Source organism: Rhipicephalus microplus, chromosome 3, assembly GCF_043290135.1.
Source record: "Rhipicephalus microplus isolate Deutch F79 chromosome 3, USDA_Rmic, whole genome shotgun sequence".
NCBI classification, from domain to species: Eukaryota; Metazoa; Arthropoda; class Arachnida; order Ixodida; family Ixodidae; genus Rhipicephalus; species Rhipicephalus microplus.
Genome location: NC_134702.1, coordinates 76822342 through 76843461, shown reverse-complemented (window position 1 = coordinate 76843461; position 21120 = coordinate 76822342). Strand labels below are relative to the sequence as shown.

Sequence of the window (21120 nt, the reverse complement as noted above, 5' to 3'; positions counted from 1 at the left end):
TTAGCACCCCCTCCCCCCCCCCCCCCTTCACAGCTGCTGGTTTTACGACATACGGTGCCCTTCAAGGTGGCGCCTCTAAAAACAAGCAGGAGTGCTGTGTCGGTCCTGCATTCTTGCTTTCTTTTCTTATTTAAAGAAGATTTCATGTATTTTACTCGAAGGTGCGACTGCGTGACGTTGGTTCTACACGCTTCGTTTTGTTGCTACCACGACATGAAGAAAAGTCGAAGCAGCTCCAGCTGCATTCACAGCATCGTGTCGCCTCTTGTCTGCGGATGCTTGAGCGGCGAACACGATGATTTTGCATCAGAAGGGGTACTGTGAATTAAAAAGGAAGAGAGAACGGGGGAAGGGGGAAGAAAAGCTCAGGAAGGGGCGATAGCCTCCTGCGTTCTTTTTTCTTTCTTTCTTTCTTTCTTTTCTTATTTATTTCTTTTTTTTTCTCTTCGTCGCCTGGTGCGACGGCTTCCGCCGTCCGACACTGAACTTGACGACGAGGCGGCGTCCCTCGCCACCAGGACCTTCTTGCGTGTGCGTCATGCGAAGCAGGAAAGAGCGACAAGGGTGGTTACGTGTTGTGTACATATACGAAGCGGCCAGCGGTTGATGATGCACGGAGAGGAAGCGCAAGCGGGGCGAAATGAAGTAAAAGGGGAAGAGAGAAATGGCGGGCGTCGCTCGTGATATCACGAACCGGGAGCATCTTCTCTTCAGTAGTCACGACGCCGTCGTCATTCTGACGCCCTGGCGCACATATTTTTTTATTATTCTCTTGCTCTGTTTGAGTCATCACCTGCTTTCGTTCTTATTTTGTTCCTCTCTTCGACGATGGGGTGGTGGGTGGGGGGCTATATCTTTTTTTTTTCTGCCTCCTTCATCGGTGTTCAGTGGAAGTGACGTGCAAAGAGGTTGGAAGGGGGCGGGGGCAGTTGACGGCGTCCTACGAATGTGTCGTTCTCTCACGGGCAGCACCCATGAACGCTGAGAAACGGCTGACACGGACTAGTGGAGGAGGGGGGCGGGTGCATGCAGCAAGCAGTGCATACAACACAGCTCCAACGAAGCTGGCACACAGACAGACGTACAAGGTTCGTCACCATAGCACCATCGTCGGCATCCTCTCTGCACGCTCGCGGTCATCGCACACTGTACGACTGCTATATCTACGGGTCACCGGCTGCTGAAGCCTGCTGCTGCAACGGCTTAGTCGTTAGGAGCCGTCGTTAGCGCGCCGCGGCAGTTGCATTGTATATCTGGCCGAAAGCAGATCACTTCCCTCCCCCCCCCCCTTCCCCGTGGCTCGCTCGTCCTTTTGCCCTGGAAACGGCCTGCTTCACCCGCCGGGTGGTGCGCAGAGGAGGTGGAGGAGGGACTCTTCGCCGCTCTCTGTGAAGCCCTGCTTCACTGCCGACACAGCGTTGGTCTGTCGTCCCTGTCAGAAGAGGAGACTGACCGTGTCCCGTCAAGGTTCGGATACGTAGTGTACCGAGGCCACACGACCAGTGGGACCCTGCGGAGGAACGCAAGGCTCTGTGCACCTGTATTAACGGCACCACTGTGGATCTATCTCCTGTGTTTGTACATGACCGTCGGTCAGTTCGGGATCTCGCGGCTGGTTGGACGCACTGACGTCTCCAGAGGACAGCCGCTGGTGGACTTGTAGCCGGAGGGAACTGGACAACGGTCGGTGCGGAATCTCGTCTTCCTCTCTATCTCTTTTCGGAGTGGGTCGTCCGATCGCATAAAGTGCACTTCGGCGTCGTCGGCTTCATCGCCTTTTCCAGCTGAGTGTCTCCATCTGGCCCTCGGGGTCCGTCCCAGTGCGCATACGGCCGAAGTCCCGGCAGAATGGTGCTCGTAGTCGGTGCTGCCGTGGACAGTTCGGTGCGGCTGTCGGCGACCAGTGGCGGCGGCGCTCACTCGTCCGACGCGTTCGGATGGTGCTCGTCGTCGTCCCGGCGTCCGCTGTTGATGACCGAGTCGGCGTCGTCCTTGGGCGCCCTGCTGGCGCCCACGCCGCCCCTGCTGCGTCGCATCCTGCTGCGGTCCCACGGTGACGCGCCGGCGATGCTGGTGAGTTCGGGGATGGAGAGGCCAGGGCTTGTGGGCGGGGTGGCTTGCGTTGCGCAGTATGTATGTACCTGGGCAGCGGGTGCCTGCCACACGTGTAAAGCTATACGTCTGTTTATGTTTGTAGACGATTTTCGTGAACACATGCATGCGCTGACAATAAAAGTAGGGGATCCGCGTAGGTGGACCGAAACCATCAAGGTCACTCTACAGAAGGCTCATCAACTGCGGGCGCGTTTTTGAAACATGCTGGAGTGTTGAGACAAGCGCCTTTATATTTGTGACTGTATGTACTGCGGTTCTACTGAAACTTTTTACGAAACATTTTGCTACACTCCATTTAAACGCATAATGTAGTAATTTAAAAGCCGTTGGCAGCGTCGCGTTTTCTTAGCTTTGATATCAAAATTGCAATAAGCGCCGTGAACTTGCATTAGTCATCGGTTGTAAATAAGTACTAATAGGTTAAACACGTTAATTGAATTAAGCATACGTTTAAATAGCCGTGCACGTAGCGTCCACCTCTGGAAATGAATTATACCGTCCGATGGTATATTTCTAAAGATACTGTTATTGAGAGCACACATATATGAGCGCACACACATTTTAGAAATTGCAGTTTTAGAAGTTGTTTATCTTTATTGCGTGGTCTTACTTTCTCCTTTGTGAAAGTCATACAATTACGAGACTGCCCAGCATTTGGCTTCGCTTCCAAGGGGGTCCTCCGGAATGAATCTAGTACTGCTGTATGCCTTTGGACCGGCGTTCTGTAACGGATCTGATTGATTAAGCGACGAAACAACGATACCTCATTCGTTGCTTGATGCGGCGGTCGCCGCCTCTCACTGTGCTGAAACCTGCGGGAGTTCAAGGTATTTCGCGACAACTCCTGTCAAAAGCAGCGTGATGTGCGTTGCAAACGTACGCTTTGCATATACAGGTTGTTCACATGAAGGGAACGCTTCGTACTCATGGTACATGACTGCAAAGTCGTGTACTTCGCGTTTACCCCAAGTGTGAAACAGTCTGTACCCTTGACAGCTTTAGATAAAGCAGATTTCGTTACTGATGCTGATGACCTCAGGTGGTGGCGCTCACCCACAGAGGGGGATGGGCCATGAACCGGACGGCAGGATACTTAAATGAAACTAAAATCAAAATAAAGCCAATCTGAAAAATTAGTTTAGAAATAATACTGCCAATAAACAAAAATGTTTGCTGAACAAGCGGTCAAACCATCTCTTGTTCCTGACAGACATCACTATTTCGTTACCTTCAAATTGTGTGCAGCAGTTTCTTCCTTTTCTTTTTTCTGTACACCAGACAACGTTCTTACGCGTGCTTATCCAAATTTAGCCGACACTCATTACTCTTATTTGCCCGCTTCATAGCTTTGCGACCTCGCGTTGCCTGTAACGAGATTGGTGAAGCAGATAACGTGATAAGAGGCGTGGTACGTGTAGGTCTAAGGCCGCGCAGTTTTGATAGCGGCTTCCCAAGCGGACATCTTTTAAATTTTTTTTGTGTGTGTGTGCTTTGTTGCCAAGTGGCGATTATGACGCTGTGTAACGTGCAATAGACCGACGTATACACGATTTGGGAGGACTAGCAGCCGTGTACAGACCAAAAAAGAGAAACGGAATCTCATATTTGTGTACATCCTGTAGCATATTCTATACTTCAATGATATATTTTCCTTATCGCGACGCGGATGTATCCTTAACGTGTGATGCTTGTGGTGTCTGTGCGCGTTGTATGTGTATATACTGCAAGGTCCATGTTGTGTTTGAGTTGATAACACTCCCACGCTGTTTTTCAGCAGCTCGTCATTTCTCGTTCATGACGACAAGTGTTGAAGATTGGGCGAGTTAGTTTGTCGTGCTTGAACTGGTACCAGTGCATCGCTGGTAAAAGAAAGAAATAAAGAAACGGTCGAGCCGGCTGTGCCCATACGTGAGCACCGCCGTCTTGAACTGTCAAAGCCGTTGGTTTCCTGAGACGTGAATTTTAGTAAGGCCGCGGAACATCGTACTCACCAACCCAACCGCTTTAATGCGTATGCGTATGTCGTAACACTGCTTATTTAGCTGTTACATATACGTAACACGGAGCCCAATATGGCGGCATTCGAACCCAATCGTAAATATAGACGAAAGGACAGGGCGCTCTGTCTTTTCGGCTGAGCCGGCTCGGCCGTTTCGTCATTTTTCGCAGTGATGCGCCGTACGAGTTCCATTTCTGTCGTTCTTATTTTTTTTCTTGATCTTACTTACTGTTCGATCGTTGTTGTCGTTTTTAGCTCATCATCTAAATTCGTCCATATTTGAAAATATTGGATATGCACCTCTTCGCCTCGTTTCTCGCCCGCTTCTCTGTCGTGCGCAGTGTTTTCGTTATACAGTGAAATCTCGCCGATTCTCGCGCTTCTCGCGTGCACGCTCTCTCTGTCCCACTTTTCATGCTTTCGTGCCTCTTTTCGCCGCATTTTTTTTTTCGTGTACGCTCGTATAACAAACCCACGTGCGTGACGTGGCTGACCTTGAGCCTGTCTCGCAGCGTCTCTCGTGCTGCTGCTTTTGAGGGGCTTTCCCCCCGCGTGCTGCGCGCGTTTGCATTGCTGCTGAAACGTGACCATCGACGCGACCAAAGTCGTGACCGTAAATGCATCGACGACGATGTTTCGATCTTTTTCTGTATCCTCCGAGCACCGAGAACAAGTGCACTATACGCCGAGGAATGCGGAGCAGTTCGCACGGCTTCTTTTTCCGCAGTAAACGCGCAGCTGGTGAAGACCCGAGGGCCTGCAGAAGAAGAATGGGCGTGGTTCGTAAGGGTCGTAACGCTGTGAAAGGAGAGATACGGGTGAGAAGAGGTGGAGACTCCCGCTATTTCGTCCGGTGTCGCCGTTGAGTCCGTGAGGCATGTAAGCTTCGAGATCGACGATCGTGGCGATAACGGGAAGCTGCGCGCATTATTCGATCCGCCGCGTGTTTGGGTTAATACGTTACGCATCGATGGTTTTTTCCATTTTCCCCGTGCCGTGAGTTTCTGTGCGTGCTCGTGCCTTTCCAATCTGTTTCTTGGCCTGGTTCTATATCGAGAGCGTGGGAGAACCTTCGTGCTTCTGTGGAGCGCGGCTCATGAAGCGCTGTGCCGAAAGCCGCGCGACGATGTATGCTGCCTAAATCGCGCCGCCGCCGTATCGTTATGTGTAGATCGTCGGCGAAGGGGTTATATGTATACCGTGATCGTGTGTGGTAGTTGAGGTATTTGTCAGGGGTATATACTTAAGTTGCTAAAGAACTTGGGGGGGGGGGGGGGGGGCAGGTTATGCGGACGGGGCACTGCAACGCCATTGACTATTAGTTGAACACGCTTCAGCTATTCGATATACCTCTCGTGCGCCATCTCAAGAAATTCTTCAATGGAACCTGCCTTGTACGGGAGACACAAGGGAGCCGCCACCTTGGGTTGTTGAGCGAATGTTTTCTTGTTTTCGTATATCGTGGCGTGAATTGATAAGATCGCGAAACGTCGAATGCCCCCAGTTAACCCAACCGTTTTCATGCGTACGCGTCTGCCGTAACGCTGTTAATTTAGTTGTTACTCATGCGAAATGGCAAAGTTAACAGCCAATTATGGCGGCCTTGAAACCCATCCGTGAAATAATGCACAGGTAAGTTATGGGAGAATCGTAACGGTAGAACTTTTTTTTGTTTTGCTGGCCTGCCCGTAACAACAACAACAACAACAACAACAACAACAACAACAACAACAACAACAACAACAACAACAACAACAACAACAACAGCAGTAATAGTTATAATAATAATAATAATAATAATAATAATAATAATAATAATAATAATAATAATAATAATAATAATAATAATAATAATAATAATAATAATAATAATAATAATTTTACTACAAACGATGTCCTTCTTTCGTTATATGGTTAATATGGAGCCTCCTGTCGTGGTGTTTGAAATTCAATTTCTGCACTGCGTTTTGCAGCGGGTCCTTGTAATGCAAGGGCGCGTATTTCGTTCAATGCAGCTATATAGGCAGATAAATTGGTGGTTCGAATCCCGGCTGCGGCGGCTGCATTTCCGATGGAGGCGCAAATGTTGTAGGCCCGTGTGTTCAGATTTGGGTGCACGTTAAAGAACCCCAGGTGGTCGAAATTTCCGGAGCCCTCCACTACGGCATCTCTCTTAATCATATGGTGGTTTTGGGACGTTAAACACCACATATCAATCAATCAATCAATCAATCAATCAATCAATCAATCAATCAATCAATCAATCAATCAATCAATCAATCAATTAGATAAATTGGTTGTAACACACTACACGAAGATGTGTAGCGTGCACGGCTGTGTCTCTCTTCGCGTGAGCGAAAAATGCCTCGTCTTGCGTGAGCAGATATCGCGACACGGGAGTAAGCTTTGTCCTCACGCAAGTATAACATAACGCACACTGTTTGAAACACTTTTTTGCTTTAGTTAAAGTGTTATTTCCTTGGCAGGGTTAACTCTTTGCTCACAACGAATATTTCAGTTCAGTTTTCAAGCTTTCTTCACCTAGCACCTGCAGGCCGACGAGTCAACACAGTTCGGTTTGCAAAGTGTACGCCCTGGGGATACGCCCGAAATTACTGTCGGAGCCGCTGGATGGCAGTTCACTTCTATAGCTCTTGTGGAACACGTACAAGTGACTGCAGGTTTACAGAGTGCAGTGGTGACTTAAATGTGCGTTATACGTCACTGGGATACCGTTCATTCCATGGCAAAATCGGAAGTGGATATTTAAGTGAACCACGATGCTCTGTTTGGTGATCTTGGCACCAGTGCTTTTATTTAGAGCACCAGTACGGAAACTTCTGGAATTCGTGTCAGTTCTTCTTTAACGCGAGAAACTCGGCCTCAGCCTTGATGCGTCAGTGTGACGACCCGGGTTTCAGTGTTTCTTTTTTCTTCTTGTTTTACCGCGAAAGCTCTTATGAGATCACACAACAAGGTTCGCGTGCGCTGTAGTTGTCCGCCGCCGCCGTCGCTGTACGTAACCACTGTCGCGCAAAATAACAAAAAAAACTAAGTAAATAAATACACCATAAGGTCACAATGGGGCTTGAAGCCGGGTTGCCAGTGTGCCGCCCAGTATTCTACCGCAGAGCTACGCCCATGCTAGAGGCTCCCTACCAAACTGTCCTTAGGCAGGCTTCATGTCGGGAAAGGAATCGTGTTTCTATAACAGCAAAGGAACAACCAGGCGTCACACAGTGCGAATCGCGTAACGAGTGGGTCATTCAATGTTGCAATCCTTTACAAAAGCTGCCGGCACAATTCTTCCTCGTCGTCTGCCACAGCATTAAAGAATTGCACAAAATTCCTTGCAAGTGTGTAGCGGTACCGCGTTTCTCCGAAGAATGACAAAGGATGGCATAGTAATGCCCCCCCCCCCCCCTATACTACGCAAAGCTTGTGATGATTAATGACGTAGTGGGTACCCTTCAAGTGTGCTTGTGGCAGTTATTCAAAGTGTGTTGAAGAAATGCTCAGAAATGCCGCTCCTCCAGCTGTCGCTGTGAATGTGCTGCGCCTTGCGCGCAGGCTTGGCGGTTCTTAATTGTCATATTCAGGGGAATTGGTAATAAAGGGAACTGACCTCTTATAAGAGTGCGACATATATGACTTTTTTGTGTTATATAAGTTGCTACATGTGACCGTATAGGAGTACATGTAAGAGTGTGTCGGTAAGATTTTGTCTTGGATGTGCAAAGTCGCGTTGCATCGCGGTGGGAAAGGAAAGTTGCGTGTGGATTTTTCACCACCCTGCCGAGGCTCACGCGTATATGAGGTCATATACTGCCATACGTTTGCGCATATAAACCCTACAATGGTCCAATGTGAAACTCTAAAATGCCGTATATGACTGTATATATAAGCCTTTTTATACTACGTAAGGGGGCTCATAAGGTCGCATATTGCCATATATAAATACAGGTTCGACCTGATATAGTCATATATGCGTAAATGTTTTGGCCTCTTGTTGCCTGATCAGGATGTAAATGCACGACTTGTGGTGGATATGGATTTCCAAATGTACATGCACACACGCGTGCAGTGGTCACACGTGAGACGTACACGCGCATTTTGTTTCAGTGATGTCAAACTTTTTTTCAGCGATCCTTTAAAAGTTAGTGCATATAGGTTACCTTAACTGCGCTCAACCAGACTCCTTTGAAAGAATTACGCCGCGCCGACGTAATACGTGTGAGAGAACTTCGACGATCGAGGCGTCGCTACCCGCATTTCGATTTTCGCGCCCTTTCGGTGTGGCTTACCACGAGTCTTGCGTTGTCGTAGTTTTTCTTTAATTATTTGTATGAAAATAATTTACTGCGATAGCTTGCAGTTTGTTCTGCTGGTCCCTTTGACTTACCGTAGCAGCACATATGGATAGATTTCTCAAAAGAACACACCACGTATATATACGGGTGTCGAGCCTCCGACCTTGTGAAGTAACCGATGAACTTGGTGGGCAATCGTGACCGTTTGATCGTGACAAAACGCCTGTCTTAAGTCTGTTTCAGCACGCAATAAAAACAAAAATGAAAGGAGGTGTACGTTTCTAGTAAAGCAACTTGTATAGGTGATCTAGTTCACGAATACCCCCCCCCCCCCCCCGCCGCCGCACCAGTTTTTTTTTTTTCGGGGTGTAACGAGCGAGTTATGTTCTCAAAAGATAATTGTTGGGGCAGTTGGTCGTGCATTCCTGACAGAGATGTATGAGTGCAAGGAATATAAAATTACAAACACAAGAAATTAAACGAAGACAAGATACTTCTTCATCCACTTTGTTGTGTTTGTCGTTTAGTTCATTGCGCTCATCCATCTCAGCCAGTTATGAAAAATTTGTGAACGCTGCGCGCGCGCGTACGAATTCACGCTGCGCCTGTGTGTTTTTTTTTTCTTCGGTCTTCCGTCTTTCCCTGAGCTTCGGTTTTTTTCTGTACAGCCAGTTACGGGTGAGTTATGGACGCGAAAAGTACCTTTGTAAGGGTGCAAAGCGCGAGCACTTGGTGCAACTGCGAGGTATACACACGCGGAACTTCTCGCAAGCGCTGAACAGCGCTTCTATCGCGGACGGTCTTTCGTGTGCCGCATATGCTTGTGAGGCAGTTTTCGTCGTTGCCGCGTGCACTATATGGTTCGCACGCCGTAAACACTGTTGATGCTGCCCTCTCGCGCGGCGCGGGGATTTGGCGCGGCCTCTTCAAAGAGGCTTCCCTTCTCGCTGTGCGAAAGTGTCCGTATCGCAAACACGTATATTTGGACACCGCGATGCGTGCTTGCGATTTTGTGCGCCTTCATTTTCGTTTTGCTTCTTTTGAACTGCTGTAGCGCTTGTTGGGAAAGCTCGAAGTCTGCACGTTGAGTTACGCTCTACGAACCGGGATAACTGTACGGGCACTTGGCATATCGGACAGAGTCCCTGCTCCGTTCTGCATGCAGTGAGTATGAAGCCCATGCAGCTTGCTCGTTTTAAAATGTAAAATGTATGGGAGTTTTCCCGTTTTTTTTTTCTCGAGAGACTGTTCCTCGCACGCTATTGCACGAGTTGTCAGGTCGTCGTGTAGACCATGTAGAATTAATCCTCAGACGCAGCGCATTCGACGAGTGACGAAGGGCCGACAACGAGTACACAATGTGGTCTGCATGCCGCCCTTTTGTACCGCAGTGATTACAGTATGCATGCATTGTATACATTGTGTGCCATCGAGCCCAACGTACGATTTCGTATGTAGGTGCGTGCAAGCCGTATCACATCTGTACTATAGGTCGACGCGAAACGACATAATAACAGAGCTTGTTTACAATAGTTGTGTTGAGGCCGCTCTCAGCTCTCGATTCTTCGTTCGTACTACCTTCAGGGCCAGATCTATTTCGCAATCGGTTGGTCGGTCGAACTTCATTAGAGTCCGGGGGCGGGGCTCCTGGCTGCAGCCTTCGATGCGGTTGCAGTCAGAGGCTTGCGACAGCTTCACAGGACCCAGCTGAAGGGCCCCGAGTTGGCCGACTAAGGCATTGGGATTGATTGATAAATGTCGGTCTCGGACACGTGGTATACTTTGTCGCGTAAACGGGGGCATCACCGCATAAGGTGATGGAATGTAGCCAATAGGCCTTGGTGAAGTCAGTTGAGGGAAATATCTGTATACAATAAGGCTACACAGGCCAGTGAAGGGACGTGCCTGTCTGGATTAGCTGAAGGGTGTTTTCTTGCATGGCTTCCGGTTAGATCCCTGTGTGGAGCTGGTGTAATCTTATGTTCAAGCGGCTATGAGAAGCTTTCTCGTGGAAGATGGTCAACGAGTACCCGTCGGCGACGTCGACAACTCCGGTCCCGTGCGAAGACTGGGCGGGGGAGGGGGGGGGGGCTGTTGCCCGAGGCGCAGGGACAGTTCTCGCGTTCGGACGTGGGCTAACTCATTAGGATTGGCGAAGCCGTGACAGTTCTCGCGTTCGGACGTGGGCTAATTCATTAGGATTGGCGAAGCCGTGACAGTTCTCGCGTTCGGACGTGGGCTAACTCATTAGGATTGGCGAAGCCGTGACAGTTCTCGCGTTCGGACGTGGGCTAACTCATTAGGATTGGCGAAGCCGTGACAGTTCTCGCGTTCGGACGTGGGCTAATTCATTAGGATTGGCGAAGCCGTGACAGTTCTCGCGTTCGGACGTGGGCTAACTCATTAGGATTGGCGAAGCCGTGACAGTTCTCGCGTTCGGACGTGGGCTAACTCATTAGGATTGGCGAAGCCGTGACAGTTCTCGCGTTCGGACGTGGGCTAACTCATTAGGATTGGCGAAGCCGTTGGAGGTGTTGCCAACGTAGGCAGGAAACCACGTCAACTCGTGAGGGTAAATTTTACCGCTGGTGTAAGGATGCTGTGAGCGGCAATGGGAACTCGATTCTCGTCAAATGACTGAATGACCGTCGTTGAATCTCAGAAGATTGGCAGAGGTTTCCTAGTTGTGTTTGAGAGATAGTAAGTCGTTCTGTTTCCCCGGAGGAATTTGTCCTGACCGAAGCGGCGCTAATTATGCAGCCTGTCATGTCAACCACGGAGGCCACAAAGCTGTCTGATCCTGATCGTGGTACATTGACAAGAAGAGAGCTTTCTTTCTGATTCTGAAGCTGGGAGACTAAGTCTTTGACCCCCGCTTCGCTCCTGCCGTGATTGTGTACCGGGTTCATGTTTCATGGAAGTGGATGAACCATAGTCATCGACATGATATAATCCGGTAGTGAAACCGTTCCTTGTCTTTCGTGAGAGCTGATGATAGGATGCCTGTTCTGGTCAAAATCTGCTTTAGAAGGCCTGGAGATATGGGCCGTGCAGTGGGCTTCATCTGATTCGTATAGCGTATCGTGTACGCCAGGTGCTTCAAATTCGGCTGTCAAATTCCGAGTGGGGAGCACTAGTACCATTTTGACCGTCTGCCGAATGAACACCTAGAGTGTGATTTCTTTGAGGAGCACTCCATGCATGCGTAGAGACTATGTAGTCAATGTGGCTGAGAAACGATGCATGACAGAGTCTGAGGAGGTTGTCCTTGATGCCTCGTATCCTGCTCGAGACCATTTCAATGAGTCGAATGGTGGCGGTGGTTTGTTGTTGAAGCTTATGTGTGGTGGCATCGTTGCTACCATTTTTAGAAGTGAGTATACCCAACTCGTGGAATGTGTCCTGCAGGATCTCCTCACCATATTTGGTGTAAATATGTGTATATTGATATTTTCTATCGGTACCAGTCTTCGGGGCGGGGGGGGGGGGGCACCCAATAGCGTCGGTAAATAGATCAGGGGATCGTTTTTTTTGTTTCTTTTTTTGATAGCCCTTATTCCATGTGAGAATGGTCTAATTGTTCGGCTGTGACGCCAACTTGTGTATAACAAACAAACAATATATAACAGCAGGCAAAATTTGTAGCCACCTGAGGTTTTGGAGGCTCTCGATCATCATCATCATCATCATTGTCGTCGTCGTCGTCTGCTTATTCTAAATATTTATTCACCGCAGGACAAGACGAGAGAACCTCTACCAGTGCCCTGCATTTTCCCTATCTTGTGCGAGCTATTTCAATTTCATTTTTGCGAATTTCTCTATTTCTGTATTACATTACATTACCTATTTCGCTGCCGACCTCCACTGCGTTTTTGCATCCCATTTGATATCTATGCCATTGCTCTGACTGACCGCTGGTTGCTGGCCTACGCATTAAGTGGACCGACAGGGTCCATTTCGTTCGCTAAATGTCAGCTATGTGGAATATCGGCTACACCCCTGCTTGTCTATTGGCCCATATTCTGCTTTCGAAGGGGCTGTGACACCCAATTTTCGATCGCATTCAACGTCGTGTTCGTTAATCCTTGTGGGACGATCTGCAATGTGCGGACGAATTGCAGGTCGCCCGAACGTATATTCTCCCTGCTTCACTATGGCGCTTGCGCCATGTGCCGGCCCTTATAGCCAGCATACCGGCCGCTGTGTATAGTCTCGGACGGCGGCCCGCGCGTCACGACCGAATAACGGGACGGGTGTCCCTCTCTGCGGCACGAATGCCTGCAGCTGCCGTTCGACGGAACAAAGGACACGCGGCGACCATCGCAGCTGTCGGCGACGGGCACGCACTCGCCGCGGGACATCGGTGGTGGTGGCCGTCGTGGAAATTGAGAACCGTCATTATTGAGAACCGTCTCGCGTGTGTACGTACTACGCCTGGATGACCCGCGTGATTGATTGCGAGGGAGCTGCAGGTTCTCTCGCGCGTCTGCCGCGTTTCTCCCGCCTCGCCAAGGCCGCTTTGCATCGCTCGGCCGGCCTCCCCTATACTCTTTTTCTTGCGCGTGATGCGTGCGCGCGTGTGTTTATGTATACGACGCGGAAGAACAATGGTCGGTGCAAGTGCGTCGCGTCAATCGTTTCTCTCGAAACTCGCGCCGCGTTCCGCCCTGCGCGGGGGTGTTTGTCGATACGCGTGGGCGAGCTGCCGGGGGCAGTCACGAGGAGGCGCTGCACGCGCGCTTTAGCTCGCCTCGGATCCTGGGTCAGGGATTCTGGCCCACCTGAGAGGAACAACAACAACAACAACAACAACAACGACAACGACAACGACAACGACGACAACGACAACGACAATACTGGAGGTGGTGTTCGCAGCAATATGATTAGTTTATCTCCTGCAACAAGCCCCGCGCAACAACAAAACACATCGTCATGATGCCATGCTACACTCGTCCGGAAAGACTTATAGATGGTGAATATCCAGCCTTTAGTGGCTATGGGATTCAAAGGGAGTGGGTTGAGATGAGCAAGAGACGTTTATAGGACGTTAGGGGAAACAGAAGCAGCACGTTTAAGTAGAGCCGTTGTCGCTGCGTGCAGTGTATGTAAAACATAGAAACAGTACAAATTTTAAAAAAAGGAGAAATAACTTATGAAATATGTAAAGCCCGAGTACTGCTACATTAGATTATTCATTTTTCGAAGCGTGCACAAGCTGCACTAGTCGATGATGCAGTAGGTATCACTGTCTACACTCCAAGAAGTGGAGAAGGAAGGGGGGTGTCGAAGTTACTTCTTTGCAGGAGTAACTGATCTACCACTCCCATTCATTGGTTTTTAGGGTGACTGCGAAGGGGACGAACTGTTATCGACGCGATACGGCGCACGATTTGTATAATAATTTTGGTGTTAAACGTCCCAAAACCAGGATATCATATGAGAGACGCCGAACAGGAAGGAGAGCTGCGGAAATTTTGACCACCCGGGGTTCTTTGACGTGCGCCTAAATCTAAGCACACGGTGAAAAATGTCTTGAGCGTTTTTGCCTCCATCGAGAAATATACGGCTGCGCATGTCCTACCTTCCCTCATTCCACACTACCGGTTGTGGCGGTGTCACGCTGCGAGACCATCATGCACCAGCACATCCGTTTTCGATCAGCGCCGGGTCACCTCGTGCGCTATATGAAGTGGATCGCGCTTTAAGGACTTTGCATTGTAAGGGTGCCATCCTCGCAGTAAGGGAGCACCCACGTGCCGTGAGGGAACTCGGCCCTCGCGCTCTACAGTGGCAATAAGCGTTTCTGTCACCGCCACAGCCGGGATTCGATCCCGTGACCGGCGGGTCAGCAGTTGAGCACTGTAACTACTGGACCACGGTATCGCGCGAGTTGTGCGGTATACGTAGTCCTTGTGTTGGCATGTCAACAGATGAAGCACGTGTGTGTGTGTGTGTGTGTGTGTGTGTGTGTGTGTGTGTGTGAGAGAGAGAGAGAGAGAGAGAGAGAGAGAGAGAGAATGAGTTTCCGTGCGTGGGAGGCTGGGCGTGCGCGAAGTCCTTTGATTGTCTGCATTCCGTGTCGACACTGAGCTATAGCTCGAATTTCCCCTTCGCAGTTTGTATACCATGTAATAATTTTTTTCTTTTAAAATACGTGTATAGTGTGCTGCAGAATCGTCTATGCCTATTTTCTGGTCACACAGTTTTAACGTGCACGCGCTATAGTGAAAATACGGGTACACGTGTGCTAGTACATAAGCTTAAAACCCGTGGAATTCACAGTAGACGAAAATACAAGATGTATTCCACTCATAAAGAAATTGAGTTACTAGAGAGTTTTAGCAAGCTATACGGAAACAGGTTACGGAAATACGACATGGTTCCTTTCCGTATGCGCGTACACTGATCGCGCATGCGCACTCGTCAGCCGGTTCCGTGTTGCCGTCTTTCCGTAACCTGTTTCCGTAGCTTGCTAAAACTCTATAATATGTACCGTAAATGCATTAAAGGTAGTAACTAACAGAGAAAAAAACGCGGTGAGCGTGGCCGTAAGTAATGATGTATGTATGATGCAATACGAACGTCCTTGTGTGCTCTAATCAATGAGATAAGGGATTTTGACAACTCGTTTGTTTGTTTGTTTGTGTTTGTTTGTGTTTGTTTGACACGACCTTAATGTGAACCGGCAAATATGAAGGGGATTGTAACTGGAGTGTTCGAATTGCATTCTGTCGTATAATTGTTATATAGATGTGAATATAGTAAAGCAAACGAGAAGATAACCGCCGCCGTAGTTCAACTGGTGGAGCGTCGGACGCGTAATCCGGAGGTTGCAGGTTCGATTCCTGCCGGCGGCAAGTTGTGCTTTCATCCACTATGTTTTCCCTATGTTTGTATCGTAATTACTGCAATATATAATTAGAACAGTAAGATCAACGTCCACTACAGCTTCCTCGGTTTCATTTTCTGCTTTATTTGAACGTGTTTTCTTTGACTATGCGCGAATTCTCCCCATCAACCGAATTTTTTTTCTGCGAAAAGAGATCATATGGGAGCATATTGGACTGTACTTTAGGCAATTTTGGTTTCCTCATTTAGCCTGTAGCTGCTCGTCACTAAATTGCTGTGCTTAGAGAACCTGCCATTGTTTACCTGTCAAACCCGGTTGAACGTGCTTTAAACGTGCGGCCTCTTCCGTATTGTTTCGGCTTGGATATAAAAAAAGCGTTTGATAATGTCCGCCATGATTCTATTTTAGATGCGATCTCAAGTCTCAACCTAGGTTCCTCATTTCATGCGTTTGTCAGATCCTTCCTGTGTGGTCGAAAAGCCATACTTAAAGTTGGAGATCTAGAATCGGATGTGCAAGCGCTGGGAAATAGGGGCACCCCGCAGGGATCTGTTCTATCACCCTTACTTTTTAACATCGTCATGGCTGGTCTCTCGAGGCAGCTTTCTGGAATTTCAGATGTTGGTCATACAATTTATGCCGATGATATCACCATTTGGTGTAGAGGAGGAAGTGATGGCACTGTAGAGGCGGCCCTGCAAGAGGCCATCGACACTACCGAGAGTTTTCTGGAAGACACAGGCCTTTCTTGCTCTCCGGAAAAGTCTGAGCTTCTCCTCTATAAACCGGTCAGGAGGGGCCGTCGACCGCGAGGCTGGGTGCCGCCCCTAGAAAATGACATCCACTTACGTACCAAAAGTGGACGATCAATCCCCAAAGTCGCTTCCATTCGGATCTTAGGTATGACGCTAGAAGCAACGGGCACCAACACCATCACGATTAAAAGGTTGGAAAAAAAGACAGACAGTGTTATTAGGCTCATAAGACGGGTGGCTAACCGAAGGACAGGACTATCAGAGGACAACTTGGTCAGGCTTATACATGCTTTTCTGCTGTGTCATTTTGCATATGTGGCGGCAATGCATGTCTGGAAGAGAATGGAAAGGGACAAGCTTAATGCAATGATCAGGAGAGCTGTAAAGAATGCCCTTGGGCTCCCCAACTACACCCACACCAATCGTCTCCTGCAGTTGGGAATTCATAATACATTGGAGGAAATTGCGGAAGCACAAGAAAGAACACAGGTAATTAGGCTGTCTGGCTCAAAAGCGGGGAGGATGATTCTCGCAGAAATGGGTATTCCACCAGCTCAGATTGAGGCTCTGTACCAAGGGTTGACGAGGGATCAGAAGGAAAACATCATTGTCTCGCCTGCCCCGCGGAACATGCATCCCCAACGTAATGTTGGAAGGAGGAGAGCGCGCGCTCGGGCCCTTCTTCGCCAAGTTGCGGATCTTGACGGGGGGGCCTGTTTCGTAGACGCGGCGCAATATGATGGCCAGAGAGACCGATTCACGGTAGTGGCAATCAACCACAAAGGCATTACAATTAATGCGGCGTCGGTATGCGCCAGAACTGCCAATGCAGCTGAGCAGGTTGCCATCGCCTTGGCTCTTTTAGATCAGCGTAATGAACACATATTTAGCGATTCTAGAGCTGCCATTCGTGCCTTCAGTGTTGGAGCTGTGTGCAAAGAGGCCAAAAATATACTCGGTGATAAGTTGCTTACAACCCATACCATTACATGGTTCCCAGCTCATATGGGAAACATGGACGGAGGGATCATAAATCTCAATGAGTTGGCCCACTCCAGGGCGCGAGGGTTAGCTGTCCGCGGCCATGGAGGACCTTTGGGTCGAACTGGAGATTTCGTAAACAGGGATCCGCCAACTACATATAATGAAATAACCCAACATTTCGCTATGGATAGGAGAATCTTTCCACCTCCACATGCGAAGCTAAATAGAGCGCAGGCGCTTACATTGCGATTACTTCAAACAGAAACGTACCCTAACCCTGCCTTTCTTCACAAGCTTTATCCTGATGTTTATTTAACCAACTCGTGTACAAAATGTGGCGGTTTAGCCACCTTACACCACATGCTCTGGGAGTGCCCTTCGGTACGTGGCACCGATACAGCATCGTCCAGAAAGTGGGACTCCGCTCTCCGGAGTCCAGACATAACATCGCAACTTTGGGCTGTCCAGAGGGCCCACGATGCGGCGCTAGGGCTCGGCCTTACTGTCCCATCGTGGGAGCGGCCCGCCGTGTGCTAGGGCGCACGCCTTCGGACTTGTCAATAAAGTTTTTCCAAACCAAACCAAACCGTTAAGCATGCTATTACGTCTATTGACCTTGTCTGAAGCGAATACAAAAATAAATGCCGATTGGCCATTCCGGACAACGACTGTGTGGTCCGTTGTGAAATTTCTTTTTTTTATTTTACTGTATAGGCGGTGTAAGGCATGCGGCGCGGAAATAATGCGGCACTGCGAACCTTTTCAAGACTTCCGGCCTGTACGTGGCCGTGATAGCCTCTCGGAGCAAAAGTCGAGCGGATCGTTTCGCGACGCGCGCTTTTTCCTCGGCCGCTCTTAGGTACACACTGTGAGGAGGCTGCTCCACTTCCTGAGTATATATACTCGTGCGGGGGGACGCCCTTAACCCAGTCCTTTTGTGCGTCCGTAACGACCTTGAGAGACGGTCGCCCGATCATTCTCCCGCCGCCAAGCGAGAACTCGCAATGCTCTCGGAGGCTGGGACGTCGTTGAATGCGCGAGTTTGCGCCGTTCGGGCTAAATGCGTGCGCGAGTGCGGAAGCGTGGGCAAATGGTTCGATTGATAGCATCGGAAACGGGCTTTTCCATGCACGAGAGGGGACACCTTTATTTTCTGGCTAGCGGGCACGCAATGGCTTCGCTAGAGGCGTTCTCTCACCTCTATACATGTGAGCACTTGTGCATCTCCCTATACAGCAGTTAAAAGGCATTGTTCGGAGTGGTTGTCGCGCCTCCCTTGCTGTGTGGCGCCTCCGCTAAGTTGGTGGTACAGTGGTTATACGGTGCTCGGTTGCGGACGCCAAAGTCGCTGGTTCGAATCCCGGTTGCAGCGGCAGCATTTGGGTGGGGGCTGAAGGCATGTACAGGCCCGTGTACTGAACGATGTCAGTGCACGTTCAAGAACGCCAGATGGCTGAAATTTTCGGAGGACTTCGCTTCAGCGTGCCCCATAATAGCATCATGGCTTTGGCGTATAGGACTTCCCAAGGCTCCATTGCCCCAGACAATGGTACCACTGCGTTCTGATGAAGGCGAGGATGTTGTAGGCCCGTGTGCTCAGATTCGGGTGCTCGTTAAAGAACCCCAGGTTGTCGAAATTTCCGGAGCCCTCCTCTACGGCGTCTCTCATAATCATGTGGTGGTTTTGGGACGTTAAACCCCACAAATAAATCAATCAATGGAACCATTGCATGGGGCAAAAGGGACTCCGGCGCATGGAAGAGAGCGTAAGACGTAGAGCACACTTTTACATCGCGGGTAAGGGTATAGAGGGGGAAGGGTACTCTGCCCTCCATGGACCACGGTCGGACTCGACTCGCCTCCTCCACAGCGGAGGAGGGAATCGAGTCCGGCCGTGTCTGGACATTGTCGAATCCGCCGTCTTGCCAGTTCCGATTGGCTACCCGTGTAGGGCTACTGCGCTGCATGCCGAATTGACAACCGGGTCTCACGTGCTGGGATTCTCCATCGATAAATGGCGGGTGAAACGTTGCAGACATACAGGATGCGAAGTGTGTTCGTTTATGGCCTTTACCGGATTGCCGTCGGCTACACCAGGGCGCAGACTGTGGTTCCCCTGGCGGACATTTCCGTTACTCTTCTCGCTCTGTGTTTACTCTCAGGCCAAGGACGCCGCGGGGTATGCGGGGTTCGACGGGGCCCACACGTTGTATGTGTGCTTGCACAGGCGCGCTCGACAGATATGACGCTGCTGCTGAAACGAGAAATGGGGTCCTTTCTCCCACGGGACCTCTGGAGGGGGACGCCTGTGTTTTTCGAGTGCGACGTATATTGTCCGGAGCTGCGTTCCGGCATAAACATAGCCCCATGTCAAAACGGAATGCCTAGACATACGCGTGCACGCGCTGGTAGCTCATAAATTGATGCGAGACAATTGATGAAGTGGAAGCAGTAGATCATTTCATTTTTGACCTGCAGGCGGTTCAACACATTACGAAAAACCCTTTTAGAAATACCTTTACGTGGTATTGCTATGGACTTATCTGTGCCTGTCATTTTGTCTTTTGGAGCTTCCATTTCTGGTTTCTCTAATGCGACAGTATGCGCGGCCGTCCGGGACTATATTGATGAAACCAATAGGTTGACTAATTAACCAGTTTCGTTATCCTAACATGTCCACATAGTTATATACGTATAAAATCAGATTATCGCTCTATTCTATTAATGAATTCGTTTATGTAAATATTTGTATGCATTACTTTAAGCACCACACTTTCCTAGGCTATCGGTAATCTTTTTGTTATACCTAAATTATTCCAAATCTGAACAGTAATTTTTAAAACCACTCGATTCTTGGCTAATTCCCCATAGTGGGTGTGCGCCACTAACAATAGGCGAACAACGACAACAATTGCTCTCGCGAGCGTCTCCAGCAGCTCAGTCTGGACGAACTTATATCGCAAGTCTCGCGTGGCTTCTTGTCTGCAGAGGTCGCCGTAATGGGACGATTATTCACCCTTCGTTTGTGAGAAAATAGAACGGCGACTCCCTTTAATGTATTCTATAAAGACATCGAAAATACAATCGATCGCTCAAACAACGGTGTAGATAAGCGCGCCACCTACACACCCCGCAACCACCTTTATTATGCCCATGGATGATCCACAGACGGGAGTCGCGAGCTTCCCCTTCGTGCTTCCGCTTCTTTTACAATACATAACTAACAGAATGACTGAACAGTCAGCACCGCGTCACGGTCACACCGCGTGTCGAACGTAAACAAGATCAACCCACGCCTGCGGGGATCGCATATCATTTCGTTTTCTCGTCGAGGTAATTGGAAGAGCCTGCTGCCGCGTCACACGGAATATATAGCGTGGTCTTTACTAACAGGTGCGCCAAGCGGGCTGCGTGGGTTTCCGATGTATAGACGTATAGTTTCACTCGGTCGACGCCTGCCTGCGCGCCAATTTGGCGCCGCGTAAGTGTGTAGCGGCAGATTGCGTAACTCTCGCTACCTGTCGCATTTACTATTAGGGCTATATAAGCTATGAGAAGAGAAGTTGGCCCACTCGGCGCCAACGTTGGCGAAAAGTTAACAGCTCAGGCTCGAAAGAAATGATCGGAATGCCACCGTTCTCTTCTTGCTATATGTATATGGTTGAGTACGGTGGTTAGATTACCGGCCTCAGCGGCCACGTTACGATGGAGCCGAATAGCAACGACGGTTTCGTACTTAGATTGAGGTGAACGTCGAGGAAATTCTCTGCAGGTAAAAATAACTCGGGAGTATATATCTGCTGCCCCGTAGTCATGTCGTGCTCGATTTTTCGCGCCTAAAACTTCGGGAAATTCATTCGCTCTTCGCGATTCGGCTCTTCCGTCAATTCGTGTTGCCGCACTTGTCTTGCCCCACGAATGAGTGCTCCGTTTTTATTTTCTGTGTTTTTTTTTTCACCTACAGGGTACCTGAAGCTGTAGCATGTGCAACGCTGTTGTGCGTCTCCGCCGCATTACGCGTAATGTGCAGTAATATCCAATATGTGTGTGTTGCATATATATGTTGCAGCCGTAGCGGTATATAGATGATTTCGTTAGTGCATGGTT

At 49.3% G+C, this 21120-nt stretch overlaps 1 protein-coding gene across 4 annotated transcripts in view; it reads left to right on the top strand.

The window, feature by feature from the left end:
* Positions 1-21120, top strand: part of LOC119173364 (uncharacterized) — a 138368-nt gene that overhangs the window by 10347 nt on the left and 106901 nt on the right. For 2 of the 4 annotated variants that reach the window (XM_075889850.1, XM_075889853.1), the window contains exon 1: positions 1742-2073. The exons of 1 other annotated variant lie outside the window; for it this stretch is intronic. In XM_075889850.1, the coding sequence (XP_075745965.1) occupies positions 1849-2073 (225 nt within the window). In that variant the 5' untranslated portion in view covers positions 1742-1848. Of the gene's footprint in view, positions 1-1740; positions 2074-21120 lie in introns of those variants that run through there. One more of the 4 variants, XM_075889851.1, reaches the window with a different exon arrangement.